General features: G+C 38.7%; 2 protein-coding genes across 9 annotated transcripts; one reads left to right on the top strand and one right to left on the bottom strand.

Annotated features, from left to right (window-relative positions):
* Window positions 1-3,192: 3,192 nt before the first annotated feature.
* Window positions 3,193-8,918, top strand: LOC121798212 (deoxynucleoside triphosphate triphosphohydrolase SAMHD1 homolog). 6 transcript variants are annotated; one of them, XM_042197102.1, is made up of 20 exons: window positions 3,356-3,479; window positions 3,873-3,949; window positions 4,208-4,245; window positions 4,381-4,403; window positions 4,938-5,044; window positions 5,121-5,172; window positions 5,253-5,337; window positions 5,719-5,809; window positions 6,232-6,267; window positions 6,375-6,442; window positions 6,540-6,602; window positions 6,715-6,770; window positions 6,846-6,919; window positions 6,994-7,086; window positions 7,409-7,510; window positions 7,658-7,738; window positions 7,825-7,916; window positions 8,023-8,038; window positions 8,366-8,476; window positions 8,564-8,918. In XM_042197102.1, the coding sequence occupies exons 5-20, from the start codon at window positions 4,949-4,951 to the stop codon at window positions 8,678-8,680; spliced, it is 1,233 nt and encodes a 410-aa protein (XP_042053036.1). In that variant the 5' UTR covers window positions 3,356-3,479; window positions 3,873-3,949; window positions 4,208-4,245; window positions 4,381-4,403; window positions 4,938-4,948; the 3' UTR covers window positions 8,681-8,918. The 6 variants fall into 6 exon arrangements, with proteins under 6 accessions (XP_042053033.1, XP_042053034.1, XP_042053036.1 ...); XM_042197103.1 differs by lacking the exon at window positions 3,356-3,479 and adding an exon at window positions 3,527-3,789; XM_042197099.1 differs by lacking the exon at window positions 3,873-3,949 and having other exon boundaries at window positions 3,193-3,497.
* Window positions 8,919-9,147: 229 nt separating this feature from the next.
* LOC121800296 lies at window positions 9,148-15,230 on the bottom strand. Of its 3 annotated transcripts, none has more exons than XM_042199873.1 (10): window positions 14,927-15,230; window positions 13,511-13,590; window positions 13,152-13,414; window positions 12,366-12,414; window positions 11,687-11,766; window positions 11,528-11,560; window positions 11,102-11,224; window positions 10,103-10,217; window positions 9,679-9,745; window positions 9,148-9,591 (listed from the first exon to the last, which is right to left on the bottom strand). In XM_042199873.1, the coding sequence occupies exons 2-10, from the start codon at window positions 13,583-13,585 to the stop codon at window positions 9,497-9,499; spliced, it is 900 nt and encodes a 299-aa protein (XP_042055807.1). In that variant the 5' UTR covers window positions 13,586-13,590; window positions 14,927-15,230; the 3' UTR covers window positions 9,148-9,496. The 3 variants fall into 3 exon arrangements, with proteins under 3 accessions (XP_042055807.1, XP_042055809.1, XP_042055808.1); XM_042199875.1 differs by having other exon boundaries at window positions 9,148-9,577; XM_042199874.1 differs by having other exon boundaries at window positions 11,528-11,557.
* Between the last annotated feature and the right edge of the window lie 4,688 nt (window positions 15,231-19,918).

Here is a 19,918-nt window from a genome sequence, read left to right as displayed (position 1 = left end):
TATCTAGTCCATTTAATTGTTTTAGCACATCACACTCTTTTTTAATTTAGCGATAGCCCCTTTTCTCCTTTAATTTGACTTTTTTCAGTAACTACTTATAGTACATTTATTTTTCAATAAATACGTTAATTCAATATGAACTTCTAATTTCTTTCACCATCATCGCAATTTTGAAGGTGTAATATTATGATATTGGTCGGGTTAATGTCTCCTTGATGGAATTTATTACTAACATTTTGGTCTTATCATTTTTATCCCAACTTTTAAAATTAATCAAATTTTTTTCTAGTAATATTTTATAATTATATTAATATGATCCCAATTTTTTAAAGTTACCTCAATATTTTTAAATACGAAGATTGGAAATTCACTTCATGATTGAAGGTGTAATCATGATTCATGAAGATGACTTATTACCTTTGCCTCAATAATAATAATACTCCTATAGGCTATAGGACCTACTATTATTATCTAAAAATGATGAGTAAAGGTCAAAATTAGTCCTGAACATATAGCCATTTTACGATTTTGGTCCTAAACATTATCTTTTGGATTTTTTGGTCCTGCACATATGGACATTTGATCATTTTGGTCCTCCGTCAATATTTCCGTTAAAAACTAACGGTCAACATTATCTTTTGGATTTTTTGGTCCTGCACATATGGACATTTGATCATTTTGGTCCTGCACATATGGAATTTTGATCATTTTGGTCCTCCGTCAACATTTTCGTTAAAAACTAACGGTCAACGGCCGATTTTTGACTAAAACAATGGGTTGGGTCGGGTCGTGTTTGGGTCGGGTTTGGGTTATACGTTAAGAAAAAAATAATATTTTCTTAAAATCTAAGCATAATATTTTCGTTAAAATCTAAGCATAATATTCTTAAAAAATTAATTAATATTTTTTAATTAATAAAATTAAAGTATAGTATTTTTTAATTAATTTTTTCATGAATTTGAAGAAAATATTATGCTTAGATTTTATTAAAAATAATTTTTTAATTATTTAATTTTATTATATAGATTTAATATTAATATACTTTAATTTTATTATTTTGATTAAAAAATGATTATTTTAATTTGGTAATTTTTTATTTTATTGTGTAATATCATGTTTAAATCGTATAATAACATCATGTTTTAGTCGTTATAATATTTTTAATCAACAAAAATAACTAAAAATTAAAGTTTTATAATTTTTTAATTAATAAAAATAATTATTTTTTTTCTTAACGTGTAACCCAAACCCGACCCAAACACGACCCGACCCAACCCATTGTTTTAGTAAAAAATCGGCCGTTGACCGTTAGTTTTTAACGAAAATGTTGACGGAGGACCAAAATGATCAAAATTCCATATGTGCAGGACCAAAATGATCAAATATCCATATGTGCAGGACCAAAAAATCCAAAAGATAATGTTGACCGTTAGTTTTTAACGAAAATGTTGACGGGGGACCAAAATGATCAAATTTCCATATGTGCAGGACCAAAATGATCAAATGTCCATATGTGCAGGACCAAAAAATCCAAAAGATAATGTTTAGGACCAAAATCGTAAAATGGCTATATGTTCAGGACCAATTTTGGCCTTTACTCAAAAATGATTGATGAAATTGAAACAAACTGAAAAGATATATGAATCTAGCTTTAAAAAATTGTATAAATTGTATTCAATCATTAAAGGTCGGGCATAAAATTAGTAGTACATGAATTTCAAAGTTTTGAGTTATTGATAAATGATCATAGTTTTACGTAATACTCCCTCCGTCCCGCACTACTCGCACTTATTTCCTTTTTGGGCGTCCCAAGTTACTTGCACTCTTTCCATTTTTAGTAAAAAATTTCACCTATAGCCGTCATTTTTGACTTTCCTATACACTCATTCCTTAATCTCCGAGCCGAAAAGGAAATGAGCGAGTAGACCGGGACGGAGGGAGTATTAGCTTATAGTAATACGTAATAAATATACCTGAACCGAGAAAATCACAAGGACAGTTGGTATAATTAAATGCATCTTGATACCGTTGCCTTAATTAATTTCGTAGATGTGTGATTTCTTGCCTTCCAAGATTTAGCCACACGCCACTTTCCTTTCCAAGATCTAGCCACAGATCACTTTCCTTTCAAAGACCAGTCAAAGTTAGGGTTACTTCATCTATATATAGAGCGCGCATATTCAAAATTCTTGAGGAAAACCGAATTGCGATAAATTTTATTGAAGAGAATTCTTGAGTAAAAAGCGGAGAGAGAATTTAGTTGAGAGCATGGAGAATAGTGATTACTCGTGTGGATCTTTGTGGAACCAGAATCGGACGACGAGTGTTATGGTTATGGATGTGGAATTGGGGAACCATCTCAATCTCAATCCATCCCTAATCCCTGCGGCGAATGTGCGCAGCCTGTGATTCGGTCGTCGTGGGTGGGGCGTTTCGTGGTTTACTCTGACTTGGAATTTACTTGTGAGGTATTTGAAGGCCTGTGTTTCGATCTGTGGCGATGCGGCTTCCGGCGTCGATCAATTGGGAGTCGGTGTTGCCCAAGAGTTTCGACCCCAGCCCACCGATGATGATATCGCGCTCTTCTTTTTCCCTTCTGTGCCCAACCACGAGACCGCCTACGAGTTTGATCTCATTCGCGACGATGCAGCAGCGCGGAGGTCATGGGCTCGGAGCTACTGCTCTTCACTTCCGTTGATCTGCCGCCGTCCAAGGCAACCTCTATCTTTGGGGACTTTTCCGCGGGGATCAGTCTTGCTGCCTCTGAATACTTATTTACATTGTTTTATTCGGTGCATAATTTGTTTAGATATAATTAAAACTATATATGCAGTGTTTGTTTAGAGGTACAGTATTATATAAAGAAAAAAGTGGTTTTTTTTACTCAAATATCTAGAATTAAGGAAAATCAATTTTATAAATAGTAAGTAGTATGTAGTAGTAGTAGTAGTAGTAATTAACAGTTTAACACACACGAAGTAGTAATATTTTTGGAATATACTGTACCAATGTTTTATATAATGTGGTGTGTGATAATTTTATTTTTTAACATTGTACAAGAAACCCAAAAGGGGTAGAACAAGTTTTGTGGAGGTCATGGTAGAACAATGAAACTCGAGGGCTAACTTGCAAATTCAGAGTATCGTATCGTACGTGAGTCGTGAGTAACAATTGGACAGCTTTTTGGCGGCATCACCACCACGATTGAAGCACCACTCCAAATTCCAATATTCCAGCATAAATACTCCTTCCCCTTCTTTTCAATTATTTTTTCTCTCTCTTCAACTTCTAATTTCTGTCGCAAGCTCTGTTCTATTCGCTTCAGAAATCGAAAATTTTCAGGAAGAGAGAAAGAGAGCATGGGAGCTAACTACCTCAAGGAAGCCACGAGCGATGGCCTCGCGCTTTCTTCCAGAGACGAGAGAAGGTTCCTGAAGCACGTCCACGATAACGTTCACGGCAACATCTATCTCGATCCTGTACTCTTGAGCTTTCGTGCACGTTTTAATTTCTCTTCCAGTTAGTTTTTTATGTTTGTTTGTTGCTATGCATACTCTAGCATCTATCTTCGTTTTCGAAGAGTGCGAATTCGATATTGCGTTTAAAACGTTGATATTTAGTTCGTCTATTTGTGTTTATGCGGGAATCGAAGTAATAATTGTTGTATCGCGTTTGTTGCTATCTCTGGCGTTTTTTTGTCACCTGAATGCTGCGTTTTGCGTGTGAATGTGTGATGGAAGTTGTATCTGTAAAACTGCGCTTTCTGGAGCCGAGATCTTTGAATTTTCCGTTATGATTTATGATTTTCGTTTATATATATGATATGTATGTATATCTGAGTGATATGAGACACAATCATACATTTGGCGCAGATGATTGGCCGGAGACTGTTCGGATTAGTTTTGGCCACAGATTGTATGCACGTTCATGCATAAGCACATAAGCATCGGTATTGCTATAGCTATCACATATATGCTCGGTTTAATTGAATGTAAGAGGATGTGAGAAAATGCTAGTGTGACTACAGTTGAGGTTCAAATATAAGGCAACTTAGTGAGATTACGACATACATTTATATGTTACAGTTACACATGTATTATCTAGCTCTTATGCAGGTCTATCTAGTAGGAAGTCTTATGTGTTAGTCACCCATATCCTAACCAGTTATTAATACTCGCTTTCATCTTTTTCCCCTTTCCGGTTGCAGCTCTCGTTGAAGTTTATTGACACAGAACAATTTCAGAGGTAAGTCATGAATGGTCCTCCTTATTCTGTCATTTTTTCCTCATGCAGAAATAGGCTCTGTTCTGATTCATTACCTACATTACTTTTTAATTCAATTTCAATTCATTATTGACCGAATTCCTTATTGTGATGCAGACTTCGTGATTTGAAGCAGCTAGGTGAGTTTTGTAAACTGTTGCTGTGTAAATTTGATATACCATTGAGGCTGTGTTCTATCTTGCATGTTTTTTCTTAAATATAAATTTATCTGAAAATCCAGAATATTATCAGGAGCCTGGAAAATGATATTTTAAGTAGTACTATTATTTTTTTCCTCATTTGGAGTTAGAAGTGGGTGAATTGGGGATCAACTCCGTCCCTTACCCTTATGGCGAGGCATACCACTTAGTTACAAGGCTTATGCTTCAACCTAAATCTAAGGAGTGACTAAATATGCTGACTTATATGGATCCTGATTAGCTGTTTCCTGATTCACTAATTTACAATCTGTCTCTTAATGATGCATCTGAAATTGATTCATTATGTCACAGTATGTTAACTCATTGAATAGTAACTTCTCCTTAATCATATTAGCAGTTACAAGTATTTTAATATTTCAATTCTAGTCCTATTTTATTCTATTTTGGACTTTTATGATCAGGCTTTTGTTGTCTGACCCATTTTGTTCTCTTAATATAAATATGTATGTATAGGAGTGTCATACATGGTCTACCCTGGGGCTGTGCATTCTCGCTTTGAGCATTCACTTGGGGTATATTGGCTGGCTAGTGAAGCTATCAACAGATTGAAGACTCATCAAGTAATGAAAATGGTTTTGTCAATGTAACTATACATCTTTAACTGAGATAAGGGACTTACTCATGCTATCTTTCTAGGGCCTGGAGCTTGACATTGATAATTTTGACAAACAGACTGTCAAGATTGCTGGTAAATTAATGTACTGGTTTGACATTTCTCTGTTACTTGCATCATTACCATTCACTTGTTTGCTTGCTGGTTGTGTGTAGGTCTACTACATGATCTTGGTCATGGACCATTCAGCCACATGTTTGAGCGTGAATTTATTCCAAGGGTTCTCCATGGCCTGAAATGGTTAATTCATACATCATTTCCCCTCTTATCAATCTTTTGGTGCACTGCTTCGTTTTAGCTCACCTGTTTATTCCTTAAAGTTTGTGGTTATCTTGAGATCAAGCCCTTAGTCCCTTACTAATTATGGTTTTGGTAATAAGAATTGCTATTGCCATGCTTGATAGAATTTTAAAAAATTATACCCAGCGACTCATGGCATGGGGATTTCTTGGTGCTAAAGTGAACTTCATGTGAATTTTTCCTGGAACTGTAATTTATGCATGCATTAACCGTATTTTTTCCATTTCAGTTCTTTATTACCTGAAACCTTTTGGACCTTGTTGGAAGCTGTTCTCAACTGCTTAACTGCTAATCAAGTTAAATACGGAATGATTTCTGCAGGTCTCATGAAGAAATGTCTCTGAAGATGATAGACTATATTGTAGACGAGCATAACATCGACATTGAGTCTGACTTTCTTAAGAAAGTGAAGGTTTGATTTGCTAAATATTAATCTTGTAATCTTAATGTTTGTGTTTTAGTAGGTAGAGTCGTAATTTTTGTTATATATTACAGTGAAGGTTATACAGTGTTCACAACTTGAGAATGCAAGCTGGAACTCTAGTTGGTACCACATTTCAATTGGAGATTCTGTATTTACCTAAATTGATAACAACTTCACAGAATGGGGAATCAAAATAATAAAAAGAAAATATAAGGTAGAAAAATAATACTACTCCTATATCAGAAGAAATGGTATCTATTGTGTAATATGCCTATAAGAGATTTCAGAATCTGAGCTTTAAAATCCATCATATTTGAGCTCACCTAAAAAAACCATAGCCCCATAATTCTGTTCTTTTTCTTTCACAACAACACTCCATGATTCTTTTCTTTTTCTTTTTGTGTTGCCAGGAAATGATAATTGCCTCTGAGAAGGATGAATTTAAAGTAAGTATTGTGATGAATTGGTCTCAGTATTAACAATATTGTTTGGCTGTAGTTAAAGCTTTTCTCTGCCTGATCTTATAACCATTGCACTGTTGATTTTCATTTAGAGCTCAAAAGAAAAGAAATTCTTATATGACATTGTTGCTAATGGACGCAACGGAATTGATGTTGACAAGTACATATCTTTCTCACTTCACTTCCTTCTTGAAACATATGCTGTGATGAAATGTTATTTTGGCGGGAGTCAGAAAGTAATTACCATTTGTCTGCAGATTTGATTACATTGTCCGTGACTCCAGGGCTTGTGGTTTGGGCTGCAACTTTGAGTATCAGAGGTATGCTTCAATATTTTAAAAAATTATTGAAATAGAGGAGACATGTATTTAGGCTTCATGAAAGTTTTCCTTTTAGCTCTTCCCATTTTCCAATTAAAGCTTTCACTTGCAGAGTCTTGGAAACTATGAGAGTGATAGATGATGAGATATGCTATCGTGCTAAGGAGTGTAAGTATATGTATCTATAAGTTTATTTTCTTGTAATATCCTTTAAATTAATATATGCCTTGCGTCATATGTCAGATCTTACCATTCACAAGTTATTTGCTGCTCGAGCGGATTTGCACCGCACTGTCTATATGCATGCAAAAGTGAAGGTGCCTGATCCATACTTTCTTGTTATTTTGTGACTTCCATCTGAAGCACATAATCTCATAATGAGTCTTTTCAGGCAGTAGAACTCATGCTAGTCGATGCCATGACAAAAGCAAACGATGCTCTTCAGATTTCATCCTACATTAATGAACCAGCTCAATATTGGAAGGTTACTTGATTTTCATTGATTAGTCATAGTACATAGTAGTATTAATTACTCTCTCCGTCCCAACTAAGTTGAGTCGTATTCCTGTTTGGGATGTTCCAACTAAGTTGAGTCATTTCCTTTTTTAACAAAAAAACAAAACATCCCATCACTCTTACTTTATTCCATATCTACTCTACTCTCTCTTTATCTTTCCTACTTTATTCTTCTCTCCTACTTTTCAACACAATTTCTTAATTTCCGTGCCCAAATATTTGTCTCAACTTAGTTGGGACGGAGGGAGTAATATTTTTGGCTTAGAGTTCTATTGATAATGGCATTGCAGTTGGACGACACAATAGTAAAAACAATTGAAACTTCTACCTCCCAAGATCTGAAGGAGTCCAGAGATCTGATCCTCCGTATCCGGAGAAGGGATCTTTACCAGGTTCTTTTCTGTTTCAGTTCACTTTAAGGGACTCCATTCTCTTATAGTAGTTTACATGTAAAATTATATTTCCTTGTTTTCAGTCGACTGTGCAATATTTTGAAGATATGTCAATACTTTTCTTGTTGCTTGAAAATGTTTCTACAGTACTGCAATGAGTATTCAGTTCCAAAGGAAAATCTTGAACACTTTAAAAGTGTTACTCCTCAAGATATAGTTTGCTCACAGGTCCACTCATGTCTCATACTCAGTTTAATAAGTATATCATGCTGGTTAAAGATAAGAAATTACCGAGGATGATTAATGTGATGCAGAATTCTGCTGACGCAACTCTAAATGAGGAAGATATTGCAGTGAGCAATGTCCGGATTGATCTTACTCGTGGAAACAATAATCCGTTAAATAGGTATTTCAGAATATTCAATTATTTGTGTGGACACTCTCATGTAAGCTATAGTTTTCATCTAAATCTACTTTTAACTTATCTTGTGGCCATGTACTCTCCGTAACAGGATCAGCTTTTTCGAGGTACTACAACTTTCCTTGAAGCTGAGAAACTTGTTTGCCTCCATTATCCTAAAAATATCTGTTCTTGTCATGCTACATCTCTTCATTTCTTGTTTTAGCTAAGTAATAAATGACCAATTAGAGTGTTGAAACCTATAAATTTACACACTACCACAGTCATATAAGTTCTGTGCCTTATAATTAGTAATTGTAGACATGGCATGCAATCAACCCAAGAAGGTGGTCTAGACAGTCAATATACATAAATCCTCTTAAAAATTGCATTGATTTTGATGAAACGAGAGTTCGCTTGTTAGAATATTTATACGTTGTGTTGGTATCTCCCAGGATTATGACAGCACCAGAAAAATCAGTATTTGTGATGGTGCAATCAGTCATTTGCTCCCTACATCTTATGAAGACATGATTGTCAGAGTTTACACCAAGAAGCCTCACCTGGTGAGAAAATTATATTTTCTTATGGAAGTTTCCTTGATAATTGTATGATAACTTTTTGTGTACTGAATTCTACCGAAAAACGTACAGGTGGAAGCTGTGGCTAAGGCCTTTGAAAACTTCCAGGTGAAGACATACGGGGTGAAAACTCAAGTCCATGAAACTCCCACGAAGACGATGAAGAAGCGGTTGAGGTACCACCACTAGGTGGTCTAGACTGAATTTTGTGCATATGGTAGCTGGAACACGTACATGCAAATACAATCCCCCGAAGATCAATATATACACAAGTAGTTCTGAAAAGTAATCTTTGCATTTCATGCATCTTCAGTCGCTTACCTAAACAATGTGACCCCGTGGTAATATTTTTGCAGAACTGATGAAATTACACTTGTTAGACACTGCACATTGCTTTAGCATTAATGAAGAGTGCACCGTTGGTATATCTTCCTTTATGTCATAGGGTGATGTCTGCTCTTAAACCACCAAAATGTTTGTTAAAAAGGAACGAAGCTACACATCTTTTCTGTAAATTTAAATACCACCAGAAATCGTAATCATGGTCCATGTGATGTGATATAACTTTGATGTTTAATCCATTTAATCAGTATACTGTCGCATCAAATAAAACAGGCACGTTCTTGCAAAAACAGTTCAGAATTTTGCAAGAACCGTGAATCATGGTAAGACCTAGGAATTTCCATTAAACAAAGTTAATTATACATTCACTAAAAAAGTAAATGATGTTAAAAAAAAAGAAGGTTTATATTCTCTGTCCACTTCCCATTATACTGATGTGGATTCTTAAAACTGACAACTGCCGATCTTTACATTGTAGTTGCCATCAATATACATCGAAATTCCCTAAAATACTGTGTTAAGTTGTTAACACTAATGCAATGGCTCTAAAATGTAGGTCAGAGTCTGGTCAAATGTGTTGATATTCACCATATGTTCACTTCATCCATCAATGTACACAGCAGGGGTCAGGAGTCCGATTTACATGGGTCTTCATTTGCCTTCTTAAACTCTTAACGTTAGTAAACTGTGAATTCTCCTTCTCAGACTAGAAGCTTTCGCAGGTCTGAACCATTGCTTTCCGAACTGATAATGAATAACTATGTGCAAAAGTTGTTAATACTGGTAGAATAAGTGTGATGAACCAGAACAAAAAAAAATGAAAATAGAGAGATCAGGCGCTTCACCAATAAAACGTTCCATAAAGAAAAGAACAAAAAGGCCACAGTCATATTTGTTTTGTTGTTGAGGCACCTGTTTCACAAAAGAGAATTGAGGCAGTTGTGTTAGTTAAATTAACAGGTCTACTGAGATAGTATGTTGTTACAGAATTGCATCCATTCAGAAAACTAAGTTACTTTTACTCTCTTATCAACATCTTTAGCTTAACAATTTTTTCACATATGAATCAATATGGTTGAATTGTCTTAATGATCCATAAAACACTCAGGTTTATAAAAAGGTATACATATAAAGATATTTAAAGAAAATTATCAAAACAGCACATTGCAGAAAATTTTAAACATGCCATGTGTATCCTGCAATGGTACAGGAGTAGAGATACTCCAGAGAAGACATACAAAATTTCTTTCTAAGGAAGAAGAACTATACCTCAATTACTTTCTCTTCAATTCTTCGAGAGAGCCTGTTCCAGATATTCTCTGCGATGGGCAGTTCAGGCAGCACTTCTTCTTTTTGTAAAAACTTCCACTCTTCTACTAGAAAGCTGCCAGATGACAAATCATGGTGACATTTGATAACAAATAAGGTTGCAAGAGAAATCAATTGAATAACGTGATGTTGATGACTTCGGCCAAAAGGTCAAGTTAACATAAAGCAAGCCAACTAAACAAGCCGATCAAAAGTGACAATTTTTTATATGAACTACAGGTGGTTATTAGGAATTAGGAAATACAATTATTTGCTAGCACTCTGATGATAGACAACTCTACATAAACAGTAATGTTTTTGCAAAGGCATACAGCACATGCTGAATATTCAACTTATTATCTGGTATAGCTTAAATATGCTCCTATGATTAAGAATATATTCTATAGTACTTGGAGAGAACCAAATGAGATCAGAAAATTTAGATAAAAGAACCATGAACAAGTTCTATCATTTAATCGAATATATTACTGTGCAACTATAATGAAGGCATAAAGCAAATTGCATATACATTGAGGCGCAGTTGATACTTGCCATACAGCACAAATTTTGTCTCTCCTACCAATTTAGGTAACATGTACTCTTAAGAAAAATTTCAGGGTACCTACGGAAGGTAAACTGTCTAGACAGTAGACAGTCTGAAACACCAATCATATGAAATGCTATAAAATATACTCCCCCTTTGCCAGCCTTGTGGTTAAATTAGAAGAGGGACAATGTTCCTGGTGTTGCGCCAAAACATTACAAATTATAATTTTCTTCCAGTATGATATCAGATTTAATATCCAATATAAATGTCCCGTAAAAAATATTGTAAGTACTGTTATTATACACACTTTGACAGTCTTTTAGCAGACTATCATTTTTTATGATCTAAAACCAGTTTCTGTGACCAGTATAATAGTGTGTCTCATGACATAACCAAAAGCAAAATCTACTGACCTCTTCACATTACTGAAAGTTGACTTGCTGGAATGAAGTCTTAAAGAATCCAAATGCAGTATAATTGGCCCCGACCCGTCTTCTTTATTTGGTATGGATATAATAACCAAGCTCCAATGATGACTAGCACAAAGAGATAATGCAAAATATGGTCACTGAGGTAGCCTTGGCATCTACTTCTTATAAGTGTCATTTTACAGCTCGCTCAATTTTAGTACAGTATGCAAGTAAAAGTTCATGATTGGTGATGATAAGTAAGACTCAGGAGCCAGGCATTCCATGTCCAGGTAACAGATTTCAATGGTTTCGGGATCATCCCTATTTTAAGACGCGGTAATATAGGATGCATAAGACTAAGAAGGAACTCTATATTATTATTAAAGAAGAATCCAGCATTCTGTGAAACATACTGCAGTAAGACGGTACCTTGATGGGTAGTATATGCGTGCCTCTTTACTGCTGAAACAAATTAAGAGGAAGGAATAAGTAAATGCTGATCCCAACTACACATACCATGTCAAAGCTTTATGAGAGCAGGCATCACGGTTACAATATTGCTAGATTGTTGGCGGATCTATAGTATACCTTAGACCCACTTGGTCTGTTTCATCTACTACATCGCCCACAAGTTCCTCCTCTTCATCTACTAGAACAAAACTTCTCCGCTGAAAATTATACATTGGCTTATGACCTTGTGTTGATTAATAATATCAGGCTGATAAACATAATACACTGCACCACTCTAAACAAACAGATACGAGCATAGAATAGAATTGATCAACAAAGAGGCATATACAAATTAGATAGGCAACACAAAGAATAACAAAAGGATACAAGAGAATAGCACTAGTAGCTATATTGGCTATAAAATATTTAGATAGATAGGACTTCGGACATACTCATCAATTTCCGAACATATTTTGCCAGCAGAGTTCTCATGGATAACTTGACTAATGGCTCGATTCCAGCCATCATCCCAAGATTTGCATATTATAGTCCTCTTTTTAAATATCTATATTAGTTCTAATTACAGGACTTCATGGCTGCCTTAGAAAATATCATCTCAAAGGTTTAGATGACACCAAATTTCAGCAACAAGCCAACAAAGCAGTAGGTACACCCAAGAAAGCTTGCAGATAAAAGTTATGTTAACAGATATTGAAGTGTGTGTGTGTGTGTGTGTGAGAGAGAGAGAGAGAGGAAAGAGAAAACAGTTGGGGAAATGGGTATTTTAATAATTCAACACAGAACAAAGTGAACTCACGGTGTTCCTTCTGGTGTTATGTAGATGTAGACTATGAGCGCTACTTTCCCTACAAAACAACAAAAGGAATATGTCAAGATTATGCAGCGTCATTTATGATGTGTCGCTTTTTTTGTTAAGAAAAGTATATTTCTCATGTTGATTCTGAAGAGTCTTCAGAGAGACAAGTAAACAAATATCAGATTTTGGGCTCAGAGACACAATAGAGGGATCGACCATTAGAGGGAGGAAATTCCACAGCACAAGTAACACCAATGAATCTCCCTTAAAATAAATAAATAAATAAATAACCCGATGAATAATTATCTTTAACTGAAACCCAGGCCCAAATTCGACATGAGACAATAAGATCTTTGTTCATCAGAAACAAAACTTAACAGATCTGACCTTTTCCATTATCTCTTCCTTGATTTTACCTTCAACACTTCCATTTCAACTAATACCTTAACCCAGAACCTGCTACTAGCATGAGATCCATATATATTCATAAAAAATGCTTGCATGTGTGTATGTAGAATGAGAAAAAGTGCAAGCCCGACACAATCAAGCAGCAGAAAACTAGCAATGAACTGGAATGAGGGGATCTATTCACAATTATTGGTCAGATCACCAGTTACAGACTTACAGCTGGAAATTCACATTCACAAAAATGCTGATGTGTTGTGATGGGTAGACCGTAGATGTGTAAGGGAGATGACAGAGTAAAAGGTTATGATGGCTCTGAACCATTACTAGGGCCCACAATAGAACAATCATTTCCACCGCAATAGAACAAACATTACTTACTTTTTGGTTGAAAGGCAAGAAACATCTTTGTCAGATGGATGAGATGATGAATTAGAAGCACGGATTCCTTGTTTCTCGCCATTGGTTTGCTGCTGGTCACCAATGTTTGCTGAGAGATGATTTGGAGAATTAAAAGGTGTTTGTCTTGATGATAAATCTTGCTTTTGAGTTATCTGAGCTAAAAATGGTTTGCGCTCTCTGATTTTTTTGTGATCAGATTGATCCAAAGTAGATAATTCTTCTTCGGAACTGTCGTTTGCCCTCTGTTTGAGAAGGAAAATAACAAATGAAGGGGATCCGATACCAGGTTATCTCATTGAGTAATCAGGACAATCAAGTAAGTCATGACAAACACATACTTCAGTGTCCAACTTGCTGCAGAAAATCAAACCAAATTCTGAAGCAGGAGCTCGTAGATGTGATAAGTCATCCATGCCACCTACAAAATACAATACACTAGACTTTAACTTTTGGTCTTAAGATCGGGTAAGATACTTAATCATTCATTTGATTTTCAGAAAATGAATACGATCATTTACATACCAAAACTTAATCATACTGTTCATATACATCCCACCCCCTCCATTTCATAAATTAAAGTTCAATTTACAACACTCTATTTTACTTGTTTCAAAGCCCCAAAGGGAAGCTTTTTCACTGCACCACATGATTCTTTCCCGAAAGCAAATTCAACATATTAATATGTGATCCTCGAAAAGAAATGCTAAATTAAGTTATCCAAATTATGGGTCATGTTATGCAAGTAAGTATGCATTCATACACATTTTCTGGGTATCTTTTGAACAGCTTCCAGCAAAATGTAAAAATAAAGTTCCTTCGGGTTCGGGGACTCCAAGCAAAGAACACCATTTGTGTTAATAGAGAGATCTAGGGTTCAATCCCCACCATCCCCCTTCCCCGACTAAAAAAATATATTAAAATGATTATATATTCAAACTGAGTTTTGAACCCAAAGTATTTTGACAAAACAAAAATCTATTCACCCTCTCTGTTGTATCATAAACTTTCATTGTGTGTGTGTGTGTAGCTAAGAAGTAGCTAACATTTTCATTGTGTATAGGTGAAAGATCACCATATTATGTTAGCCAAAGTTTGTGAGAGCAGTAGGCCTAATAGTTACACCCACGAGAAAGAACAACCAGAGAACAAGAACAACAGGAGGAATATATAATTGGGCAAATAAAAAAACCAACAGCGACAATAACATCATGCAACCTCACCATTGCCAATAGACTCATCGGCTGATATTATCGATAGGTTATCATCACAAATAAATGACCAATCATGTAGCGATAACAGGAATACCATCGATAGAGTCCCCATACCAATAGAGCAACTAAAAAATAAACATGGCATTAATTTCGAGAAACCATATTCAAGCATGAGTTTAGAGGCAATATAGGACACCAGGTGAGGTAACAGAAATTCACTTGAACTAAGTTCTGATTCTTTTATCCAAACTGGCAGACTTACAATGCCATCACCTATCCAATAATTCATTATGATGAGATCACTTTGATAGAATGCCACAGCATAATGTTAAACAACACCCAACTATCATCATCTCTTAAAAAAGCTATTCCTCTCCTATTTGATTAATTTATTATTTCCTGCTCTATACATACTTTTGATGAAATCCTGGCAATTCCTATTCAAGAAGAGATATCATCAATGTCGTATGACCAAATAGTTTCGGTTCTCACAGACAAGCACAGCGGCGAAAGCAAATAGATCGCAACTAAAAAAAACCCAACCTTTTCAAGCTTTCTGCGCGCCAATTCCACTTCCATCCTCTTAATGTTAGCTCTCAATTTCTCGCCGCCGTCGGGCAATCTATTCATATTTTTTAAATTCCCATCCCTCTAATCTTCTCAAGGAGTTCTTCATCAGAGAGATGCCTGAAGCAGTTAAGCGGCCCCGATTCCCCCTCCTCGTCGTATCTGCCGGGTAGCTTATCGAAGTCGAGGTCTATATCCACTTTTCTCTTTCTCTCTGCCATGCATCTGTTCACAGCCGAGTTCTGGTGAGTGCACTCAGCAGTCAGCTGCTGCTCACCTCTCTTTTACCCATTTAAATCAATACTCCATTTTTATAAGCAAACGCAGTTATTGCCAAGTCTAGAGTAGAGTTCTATTTTTTTCGGAGTATGAAAAAGGTTCCCATTTATGGATCGATTAATTTTTTTAGTATGTTTGTAATTTTAATTTGTTCCATTTTCGAATTAGAATTATTTTTAGGGTAAACTGCTTCTAAAATCGTGAAATTTCACAATAGTTTGGTATTTCCCGTAAACTTTAAAAGTTGTGTTAAAAATCATGAACTTTGCTTTCGGTTGCCGATTTCCCGAGTCGGGTTTTCCGGCCAGACTTGTGCTGATGTGGCGAGCTGATAATTTTTTTTAAAAAAAAATCACCTTCTTGCTGACGTGGCATGATGACTAAGCATTCTATTAGTAGTATTTTTTAAAATTTTCCTCCCAGCTATAATTAAATCATATTTTAAAATAATAGTAGTAATTAATAAAATTAACACAGCTTACTCCTTCCTTCGTTTTCGGCAAATCACATTCATATTTCTAACCTCACCTCTTCACTCTCTCTCTCTCCCTCTCAAATTCGATTTCTCAGTTCAATCTCCAATCACAAAATCGGAATCGATCGATTCGGCAATGTCGAGAGTCTCGGTGGCGTAATCGGCGAAGAGGCAGCCGCTGCTTATGACGGCGGCGCGAAAATCGAAAGGAGGGGGAGACGGCGGGGTGGCGGTGTGTTGTTGTTGCCCCTGCGCAATGGTGCACCTCCTGATCTGTCCGTGTTCCGCCTCCCGAGTGGCTGTGGCGGAAGAAGAAGCTGAAGATGCTGCTGAGGAAGAAGAAGCAGCGGAATTCGCCGGAGAAGGCGGCGGATGATCGGCGGAATTCGGGTTTCCTCGGCGGCGACGAGGCGGAGGAAGGGGAGGGGGTGAAAACGGACGTCGTTTGATGGATCCGCGAATTTTTGATGTTAGCAAATGCTGGTAGAGAATGAAAATACAGACACAAAGAATTTACGTGGTTCGATTTACTGAAGTAAATCTACGTCCACGGGAAAAAGGGAGGGCAAGATTGTATTGCTTGATCTGTTTTCTACAGCTTACAAATACAAACTTGCTATTTGCTATATGGTGTTTTATCTCTAGAGAGCTTAACCCCCTCATATCAGATCTAAGTTCCATTTATATCTTGGACTAAGATCGTGGCTTGCATCACCACCCTAAGTCGTGGATGTCGTGTAGGTCATGGCCTAAGATCGTGGATGTAGCGTAGGTCATGGCCTACGATCGTGGCCTGAGTTGACACCACGTGGTAGTGGGTGTGTTGGACATCCTGTATGGGTCCACTAACTCCTTGTTCGGTCGAATACTGAGACCGAACTGCTTTGGTTGCCGATCTGAGAGTAGAGCTTGATGCCGACCTGAGAGCAGAGCTTGATTGGTTGGCTTTTACCGAGCTGTAGGCTGAGGCCGAACTCTTTGGTAATGCCGAACTCATACTCCTGCTTTGGTTGCCGATCTGAGAGTAGAGCTTGATGCCGACCTGAGAGCAGAGCTTGATAGGTTGGCTTTTACCGAGCTGTAGGCTGAGGCCGAACTCTTTGGTAATGCCGAACTCATACTCTTCCTTGGGCTTTGGGCTGATGGGCCGTCATTGCTGTTGGGCTTGTTTAGTACGCACCCCATCACTACCCCCCCCGAAAAGCGAAGTGAATCACTTCGGCGAAGCGAGTCACTTCGGCATTCTGGAATACGGGGGGAGGCTGAAGTCGGGGGACGTGCCCTGCGCGTGACTGCATTAAATGCGGCATTAAATGCGACAGTAAAATCTGGCCGTCGAATCCTGAAAAGGTGGGATATGAAACGGTGCGATGATTTGAAATCTTTTCCAAATCTGATAAATACCGCCTTTCTTCATCATTTGAACACCTTTGCTATTGGCTTCTTCTGCACTCTCTATCTTTTGCGTGAAAAATTTCCTTCCGCTTTCAAAAATTTCCTCAGGATTTCTTCAAACTTTCAAAGAGTAAGAACCATGTCTGCTTCTTCTTCGTCTGAGTCTGGTAGCGGTAGAAAAGGGGGTAAGGGGTCTTCTAGCCGGAAAGAATCCGGGGAGAAGACCGTAGAGTATTTTCACAGTATCTTGAGTAAGGATACTGTGATATCCCTTTACGAAAAATACTCTTTTCCTGGGGGGAAGGCGGTGGTTCCCGACGATGATCATAGGGCTAACGATCCGCCGGAGGGTTATGCCACCGTTTACGAAGCCTGCTTAGAATGCGGGCTTCGTTTCCCTCTTCCCCCACCTTTTGTAGAGTTTCTTGATTTTTTTCAACTCCCTTTAGGTCAGGTGACTCCGAATTCTTGGAGGCACTTGTCGGCTTTTGCTGCCGAACTCCGTAGGTTAGATAAGGATCTGTCTCTGCGGGCAATCCTTAATTTTTTCCAATTTAAAAGGAAGGGATCTTGGTTTTACTTGATCCCCTTACAGCCTTTTAGGGCATTCTGCAAAACCAAGTGGCCGAAATGGCAAAACCGCTTCTTTTTTTATAATAGGACAGCGGCTCCGGGCTTCCCCTGGAGAGGGCCGAAGTCCGTGATTCCTCACCCTCGGTTAGAACCATTGGCCGAGCTCGATGACGAGCTCAACAAGATTCCCATAGTTAGGAAACAATACACGGAGTCTGAGCTCGTCAAGGGCGACGTCGTGTTCGACATCTCGTCTTCGGACGAAGAGGCCGAGGGTGAGGATTTCTCTTTACCTTTATGTTCTACTGCTTTAACGAAGAAAACTAACCTTGCTTTCTTGCTTTTTGGCAGTGTACATGCTGAACAAGGCTACCCGAAAATCTTCGGAGTCCAAGGAGCCGGAGAGGCCGAAAACCGCCAGCTCGGCGTCTGATGCCGAGAGGACTCCGAAAAGGCAAAAAACCTCTTCGGATCCGAAGAAGCCGGAGTCAACTTCGGCAAAGGGGAGGGGGAAGGCCCAGAAGCCCCCGAGAGCGCCAGAGAAAGACGTGGTCTTGGCGCCTCCTTCGGAACATATCTGTGAGCCGTTTTTATGGCCCACGGACTTCGCCGAGGTGAATTCTCTTCTTGATTTTCTGGCCTTGCTTTTTTTTTCTGTATTTTTTGTGGTCCCTTTGTTGACTTTTTTCTTTATTCATTTTCAGAGGAACGATATGCTCTCCAAGCTCGTCGCCGTCGAACTCTCCAAAGCGTCCAATGACTATGCCGAGATGCAGAGGAAGTTGGCAGCTGCTTGTCATCGGGCCGAACAGGCTGAGGCTAACTTTGAGAAGGCCAGAGCTGCTAGGATTTCGGCCCAGGATGAAGCTCAGTTTGCCAAAAACCAGCTCGTCATCCAGCGAGAGCAGGCGAAGCGGAGCGATGCTGCTGCCGTGGTTGCCCAAGGGGAGGCTCTCCGTGTTTACACGGAGAAACTCTTTTTGAGCAGCCAGTTCTCGGCCTTTGTCGGTAGCCTGGTAAGGCTAATTGCCGATAAGGGCGAGCAGGGGGCCGACGTCGTGCTGCCTCTGTACAGCCGAGAGATAGCAGCTCGGCTTCAGAATCTGCCGCTCCTTGAGGAGCTCGCTTCATCTTCGGTCCTGCTTTCTGCAGACCGAGTCCGGAGTTGTCGAGCTGATCGGGACGAGAACCTGGAGGCTATCTTTGCCTCCGTGGGACCCGTTTCACCCGCTTCGACTTACAACGGAGAGGGTGAGGCCGAGCCGCTGGAGCGGGAGGCCGAAGTCGATCAGGCCGGGCATCCGGAGAAGGAGGCCGATCAGGAGGCGGAGGCGAGGCCGGCAGGAGGCGAGGCCGAGGCTGAGGTAGCCCAGGAGAAGGAAGCTGTACCAGACCGAGGAGCCGGAGACGAAGCAGGCGGAGTATGATTTCGTCTCCCTTCTCTTAGTCTAGTTTCTTCCTTGTAAAATGGCCTTGAAGCCCTAGTGTAAAAAATTTTCCTTGTGAATGAAAAATTCTCTACATTTGTCTTCGTATAGCTTTTCGTACTCGCCTTTATTCCTGTTGTATTTTACTATCTGCTCGGTATAGCTGCCGAACTAATATAGCTGCTTTGTACCCAAGGAGATGGAGATACTTCACTGGAAACGGCTGTACTCTTCGGCTTTGGACGAAGCTGAGAGAAGAGCTATAGCCGATCAGACGAAGAATGACGAGCTTCTGGCTCGTTTAGTGAAGCTGGAGGCCGATATCAAGGACTTAGAGTCCGATAAGAAAGATCTGGAGGCCGAGCTGAATACGGCCATTGCTGAGAGGACTGCGTATGAGGATTACATCCGTGTGCGCGGGGGAATGACCATATCAGAAGTTCAGGAACGAGTTGACGAACTGTGGGAGGAGTATAATGTACTCCGGAGGAACAATGCGCTGGAGAGCTCGGCTTGCCAACAAGTCGTGAAATCATTGCGGCGCTGGGCTTCTCGGTACGACATTGTTCTTGCCCGGCGTCCCTCAATTGAGAGATTCCTCCGGCATATCGCGCCAACAGATGCTCGCACTCCAGATCAAACCTCTGGTTCCCTTGTTCAAAATCCTACTCCCAGCCAACAACGAACTCCGGAACAGCCGGAAACGTCAAGACGAGAACGGGCTCAGGAGCAACCGGAATCGTCAAGACGGGGACGGACTGAAATTCGCCGAGGAGTTGTGACTATGAGCGAGCAAGATCAGCAGATGCTTATTGCAGA

Source organism: Salvia splendens, chromosome 4, assembly GCF_004379255.2.
Source record: "Salvia splendens isolate huo1 chromosome 4, SspV2, whole genome shotgun sequence".
Taxonomy (NCBI): Eukaryota; Viridiplantae; Streptophyta; class Magnoliopsida; order Lamiales; family Lamiaceae; genus Salvia; species Salvia splendens.
This window is presented reverse-complemented; position numbering and strand designations above follow the sequence as displayed.

Bases quoted from the DNA above. Each gene is read 5' to 3' on its own strand.
- LOC121798212 (XM_042197099.1), top strand. From the start codon at position 3,360: ATGGGAGCTAACTACCTCAAGGAAGCCACGAGCGATGGCCTCGCGCTT. The intron at 6,443-6,539 runs GTACATATCTTT...ATTTGTCTGCAG, and splicing joins AACGGAATTGATGTTGACAA to ATTTGATTACATTGTCCGTG. The intron at 7,511-7,657 runs GTTCTTTTCTGT...ATGTTTCTACAG, and splicing joins GGAGAAGGGATCTTTACCAG to TACTGCAATGAGTATTCAGT.
- LOC121800296 (XM_042199873.1), bottom strand. From the start codon at position 13,585: ATGGATGACTTATCACATCTACGAGCTCCTGCTTCAGAATTTGGTTTG. The intron at 13,415-13,510 runs GTATGTGTTTGT...CTTCTCAAACAG, and splicing joins GCAGCAAGTTGGACACTGAA to AGGGCAAACGACAGTTCCGA. The intron at 12,415-13,151 runs GTAAGTAATGTT...GTTGTTTTGTAG, and splicing joins TCTTGCCTTTCAACCAAAAA to GGAAAGTAGCGCTCATAGTC.